This window comes from Vitis vinifera, chromosome 14 (assembly GCF_030704535.1).
Source record: "Vitis vinifera cultivar Pinot Noir 40024 chromosome 14, ASM3070453v1".
In the NCBI taxonomy this organism is placed as follows: domain Eukaryota; kingdom Viridiplantae; phylum Streptophyta; class Magnoliopsida; order Vitales; family Vitaceae; genus Vitis; species Vitis vinifera.
Window position 1 is genome coordinate 19,918,869 of NC_081818.1, and position 6,839 is coordinate 19,925,707.

The 6,839-nt window shown below is 35.8% G+C and overlaps 1 protein-coding gene across 1 annotated transcript; it reads left to right on the plus strand.

Moving 5' to 3' along the window:
- The first annotated feature begins 1,661 nt into the window (after nt 1-1,661).
- On the plus strand, nt 1,662-2,680 carry LOC100244552 (putative germin-like protein 2-1). The gene is made up of 2 exons (XM_019224947.1): nt 1,662-1,885; nt 2,002-2,680. Exons 1-2 carry the CDS (start codon nt 1,756-1,758, stop codon nt 2,535-2,537), a joined length of 666 nt encoding a protein of 221 aa, XP_019080492.1. The 5' UTR covers nt 1,662-1,755; the 3' UTR covers nt 2,538-2,680.
- The last annotated feature ends 4,159 nt before the right edge of the window (nt 2,681-6,839 follow it).

Below are 6,839 nucleotides of genomic sequence, written 5' to 3' on the forward strand. Positions count from 1 at the left end.
AAATTTTCACCCACAGTCCCTCTTACCCCTAATTTATTTCCTTACCTAATTTAAATTCTTCACCATTTTGCTGCTCGGAGGTCCCTTAATGTGTCAGACCAGTCACATAATTACCCCAAATCAGCACCCAAAAGGAAGGCGAAACCAACAAAATTAGTGAAGACATAATCAATGACACCTTAGTTCACAGGTGAAGCAATCGAGACTAATCGGTGCAATGCAACCAACAATTTCAAATAAGTGAAGTGCAAAGCACCTCTCAACCCACACCCAAATCTATCAACAAACCAAAATTTAATTCTCTTGTGGTATATTGCAGACTTTTCAAATTTTTTTATCCAAAGAATGAACAAAAGCACATGAAAATTTTCGAATTCAAGTTGTTGCATTGCCATCCCAGTTCCCAAAATTAATTTTTAATATTTTAGCTCTAAAAAGGTTATATATATACATTGGTTGAGAGAAGAGTTGTTACAATGTGAAAGAGGTATTGTTGAAATTATTGAAAGAATCAACTAGCTGATAGGGTCTCCCACATCTAAAGGTCTCTATTTTTCATCAAGTTATTCTGCTGTAATGGTTTTGACCACCTCCTACACAATCTATCAGGTTAATTGCTTCACACCAACAATCGCCGGCCGCAACTTAAATAAATAATTATAAGAGCTGCCATGTTATAAGACTGGTTCTACTTATGTTCATTCTAACTTGCTGCTTAAGAAACTATCTTAACTAATCAAGCTGGACAAGAGCTTTAATTGGCCATTCAAATTTATGGAGCTGTGAAACTGTCCTCGCAAATAATCCACAGAAAAAACTCTATTCCAAGCTAGTCATGAACCTGTTATTAGTGGCCATACGGAATTTAAGAGATTTTTTACAGTAACCATAGCATTGCTCAAAAACAGTGGTTGTATTCTACAAAACGGGTCAAAGGAGAAATTGTGAAAAAAAAAAAACCAAAAGCATGCTTGAGCATTGAAATATATACTACTGCTAGCTGGCTCATGTTTAACTTCTCATAGTATATAGGAATGAGACCAGTTCCACAGCAAGTGGCCAACAGAAAAAGTAGTTTCTTGTTTGAAAGAAATACCCTGGCCTGACCCTGTCTTTATTTTATTTTTTAAAAAGTCAAACTTATTAAACTGTATATTTTTTATACGCGGAGACCAGGTAGCTAGGTCATTGGGATTCGAGGATACAATGTCAATGGATATTGATGAACTCCTCTAATATTTCTTTTACTCTAGTATTGAAACATTAGAGAAGTTAACTGGTTATCAAAGAACTCCTCATCCACCTCATTCATATTTAAGTTCGTAGGGTTTATGGACACTGGTTTATATGTAAATGATCGTAAGTCATGCATGCCCATCTCTTGCGATTTCAGATTTTCTCATCTCTCAACATAAGTGGTATGGAACACAAGTTTTACAAATTGAAAATGTCGTAGCCAGACTGAAGTCGTTTTCTATATAAAATATTTAAATGGTTACAGAAGTTAATGGGCTAAGACAAACTTTGAGGACTTGGTAATTTAGATCATTTGCCTTTTACTTGGATTTCAATAAATAATACGAGACTATTTCAAAGCTCAAACATCTCATCGATTCTTCAGCTATAAATAGACAACCAACCCTCATAACGAATCCACAACAAAAACAAACTCTAGCTACCATAGCAGTTCATTGCGCTAGTAAATTCCTTGCTCCTTCCTCAAAGAAGGATTACTTGAGAATACATTGCATAAACATGAAGAAGATGGTCATTAACACCCTCGCATGCATTGCACTCTTGGCTATGTCATTTTTCCTTGCCTCTGCCTCCGATCCTAGTCCTCTTCAGGACTTTTGTGTGGCTGTTAATGACACAAAGACCACTGGTATGATATTAATGTTTTTTCTCTAGTCTTGTTCCCTTGATGATCAGATTTATTCTCTTTATCTATATATCAATGATTTCATGGCAGCACGGCCTAATGCGTTTATGGCTTTGCAGTGTTTGTTAATGGGAAAGTCTGCAAGGATCCAAAGGTTGCGACAGCAAATGATTTCTTCTTTTCAGGGCTTCGGGTTCCTGGAAATACCTCAAACAAACTTGGGTCAATGGTCACACCGGCAAATGTGGCTCAGATACCCGGACTCAACACCCTTGGCATTTCACTAGCTCGCGTTGATTATGCCCCATATGGTCTCAATCCTCCCCACACCCACCCCCGTGCCACAGAGATACTGACCGTCCTGGAGGGAACACTTTATGTAGGCTTCGTGACCTCTAATCCTGACAACCGCCTCATCTCCAAGGTCCTTTACAAAGGAGACGTTTTCGTCTTCCCAGAGGGTCTCATTCACTTCCAGCTCAATGTGGGAAAAACAAAAGCAGTCGCCATTGCTGCATTGAGTAGCCAGAACCCTGGCGTGATCACCATTGCCAATGCGGTATTTGGCTCAAAGCCAGCAATTTCAGCTGATGTTCTTACAAAGGCCTTCCAAGTGGACAAGAAGGTGGTTGACTATCTTCAATCTCAGTTCTAGACTGACAACCACACCGACTAGAATGACTCACCTATTCACATCTTGCTATTCATAAGATTTGATATCACTTATATGTATTCATTGCTGAAATGTGTGATAATCATTTCTTTTCATATCCTAATAAAATGAAGGTGTTTTTCATATACATACAATGTCTGAATTTCCTTAAGTACGATTAATTCATAGCCGTTGCTGCAAAACTGGCAAGGTACTTGTGTCCATTCCTTTGTCATAAGCAGTGGAGCTTTTTCTTTTCTTTCTTTTTTTTTTTAATTTATTTTTCAGATTGCGGAAGGCAAGCTTTTGTGGCACTTGATAATTTTAATATGGCAATTAAGCTTAGTTCAGAGACTTAGTTGAGGTAAAATCTCTCTAGTTTGGTAAATCCATCCAAAGAGTTCATACATAAACTACATTTTTTAATATTAATGCAAATTGTTGGTCCATCATACAATTTAGGATCACTTATAGCAGGCATGCCCGAGTGCTTCTCATCAATAAAATTGCTAAAAGTTCAAACACTAGCATATATATATATATATACAAGCCGAACTCATTTAAATTCCCCATAATATGTACTATATATCCTTCCAAACTTTTTTTTTCTATTTCTTAAATATATATTCCAACTTCTGCTTTCCTATGTGAACAAGGTGATGATGCATGTTGAAACTGAAGAAACAATGGAGCATCAAAGAGGATAGGAATATTCTGTAGATTTGTATTAATAGGTAAGCATAAATTTATATGCACAAGTTAATGGAGATATATACCGAAGGATTGAATAGTATGGACCAGATCGGTGGAGTGATATTAATTGGGAGAGAATCTCGTCCATGACCGTAGGCATAATGTGGGGGTCAAGTATCATTAACTGATATTCTCCTTTATATGCCCCTGTAAGATGGAGCATCGAAGATACTCCAAAACACCAATGACACAATGATATTCTATTGCATCTGTGAGAAAGGAGCTATCATAAGGGAGGAGATGTTCCATGATGGACATAGGAGTGACAACCTCTTTAGCACCAACCATATTTATTGACATCCATTTGACGAAGGGACCATACATGGCTAAGTACAATGGAAAGAACTACTCGAATGGTAGCTGGTTTAACTACCAGGTTGAATGTGTCATGATAATCAATGCTAAGTCATTGGTGAAAGTCTTTTGCAACTAGTCATGCCTTGTAACAAGCTACACTCCCATCAAGATTTCATTTTACTCGGAAAGCCTACTTGTAACCAACGATATTTTGTGATGGATAAGGTGGAACAAGCTCCCATGTCTCATTTATAGTAAGAGCATTAAGCTCATCAATCATTGTTGCACGCCAATTTGGATCACAAAGGGCAATTGTGGGATTTAAGGGTTTAAGGGGACCATGTAAAGGATTTTTAGTTGTGGTGTGGAATTGTTTAGGCTTGAAAATATTATTCTAAAAGTGAGTAGTCATGGGGTGAGTACAATGAGGGATAGAAGGCAATTGGGTTGGGTTAGGTAAAAGGAAAGAAGGATTAAGAGTAGGGGTAATGTCTCCACAAGAACCCAAAGTAGAGGGCATACCTGATTGTTAGCCATAGAATGGAGAGACTACTTCAATATTGGATGAGGTGGTACTAAGTGGTAGTGACATGGACAAAGAGGACTTAAAAGGGTGAGAATGAGGAACTAAGAGGGGTGTAGCACTTAGAGAGGCAAGGGAAAGAGAATAGGATGACCATTGTTGGAAATCGGAGGTAGTAGGTTGCATGGAGTTATCCTTAGAGAGTAGAAAGACATCTTCAACAAATCAAACATGATAAGAAAGGTATATTTTATTAATGGAGAGGTCAAGACATTTATATGCACTCTGAGTTGTGGAATACCTTAGAAAGACACTAGGTTTAGATCTTTGGTCCAACTTGTGTTGAGCATATGGGCGTAGCCAAGGGTAAGAGAGACAACCAAATGTTCATTTTAGTGTAATTTGGTGGGGTATGAAAGAGAGCTTCAAAGGGGGATTTGGAGTGAAGGATTCAGGTGGGCATTTGGTTAATGATATATGTAGCTGTGTGAAAAGCAAATGGCCATTAAGAAAGAGGCATAAAGGCTTGACGCAACAAGGTTAAGCCTATCTCAACCATATGTCGATGTCATCATTTAGATGGGCCATTGTGTTGAGGTGTATAAGGAGGGGTGGTGAGATGTTGAACACCATTAATTTGGAAGGAGTTTGTGAGTTTGTGATATCCTCCACCCAAGTCAGAGTAGCTAGAGAGTCACGAGCTTGGTATTAAAATAGCATTCAACAGTTGCTTTGAGTTTGTGATATCCTTCGCCCAAGTATTAGTTTGCATGATTGGTTTAGCAATTTAATCGATCAATTTAACTTGATAATGATAATTTTGTACGTCATACAAAAGTCATCTCAAGTAATTAAGACTTTATTTCTTAAATTTAAATTTTATTAAAGTTGATGTATTAAATTAATCCTATTATGAAATGTGACTTTATTGGTACATATCATAAAAAGGTCTCATTACCTAGGAGTTGTCAATACTAAAATCCATTTACTATCCAACATTAATGCTTAGAAGAATCTTTAATTTTTAATACACTACAACTAATCTAACTTTATTTTGTCCACACCCATAGTTTCTAGTATGGTTGCAACTTGATTGGGCTTTTCACCATAAGAAAATGAAGATATTGTCCCATGACTTTAATCTTAGTAAGCGTCAATAAAATCCATAACTAAAGAGAGCATGTGATGTGCTTAAGATTAGTCATTTCTATAAGTCTTCATAGAGCCAAAATTTGGTGGGCTGATGTGTATAGTCACTATCATAGCAGGTATATAATCTAAAGACGTGATTTATAGGTGTGGTTTCTCTTTTGAACACAATTGTAGCCCATTGTGGGCGCCTTTATTTTCTATAGAGGATACCATGGTTATGTTTGGTAATTGTTTTCGAAAACAATTTTTGAGAACAATTTTTAAAAACTATTCTTTGATGTTTTTAGGAACTTGAAATATTTATGTTTTAAAAATAATTTTTATCTTCAATGTTTTATTTTTAAGTATTTTACATGTTTGTATAATTATTTAAAAAATAAGTGAAAACAATAAAAAAAAACCAACTTTTTTTTTTCTAATGTAGAAGATTCGGTTATAATGGAAGTGAGATTGAAATTTTAGTTTCCTATCGACTGAAAATGGAAATTTAGACTTGCAAGTTTATATTGGAAGTGAAATGAAAATTTTAGAAACTACTATGGACTGAAAATTGAAAATTTCCATGCCATATTATTATTATTATTGCATGATTTCTTATTTTAAATTTTTATTTTTTGCATGAGGCTTTGGTGGCTATGCATATATGCAACCAAAGCTATGCATATATGCAATGCTTTGGCAAGATTGAATTTTTTTAATAAGGGAAGGTGAGGTTGTGGCATTCACACCATTAGAAAGTTCAGATTAGAGTTTCTTGAAGACGGTTACCACTTTTTTAGGAAGGAGAAGATTCTTTTGGGGAGTCCACGGTTGCATATCAAGAAAAAAAAATGGAAGATCATAGTTGGATATAATTTTTTGGGAAAGGATATTCATGCATGAGGGAGTTTTAAGAAAAGAAGACTCTTTAGGAGTCCACGAGCTGCCACTTACCATAGGAGGATTAGGAAGACATCTTTGAAAGAAAGTTTAAAAGAAGTAAGGATTCTTAAGGAAATGAGATTACTTATGGTTGAGGGGGAGATTAGGATACTCATCACATCATTGGATTAATAGAGTAGGTTCGAGAAAGCTTTCTCGTCATACCCCGACAAGCTTAGGTTTTTTGGGTATAACTTTCGATACAGGTATTGGAATAAGGTAATTATTAAATCTATGGAAAGCTAAGAGAGAGGGCAACAATTGGTATTTTGAAAACTTCTCCTAAATCAATAATTATCAAGGTGTAAATCTCATGACAAAGTTTGGGAGAACTTTCCCATCATATGCTGAGCAAAATTTGGTATTTTAAAGATAACTTCTACTACAGATATTGAAACAAGGTGATTCTTGAAGTTATAGAAAACTAAGATAAAGGGCTACAATTCATATGTTGAAAATTATTCTGGAATCAATAACTATCAAGGAGTAAATCTCATGAAAATGTTCAGGAGAATTTTCCCATCATATGTTGAGCAAGCTTCGGTATTTTAAAGATAACTTTTGCTACAGATATTAGAATGAGCTATAGATATCAGAACAAGTTGATTCTTGAAGCTTTGGAAAGCTAAGATAAAGGGTTACAATTGGTTTGTTCACAA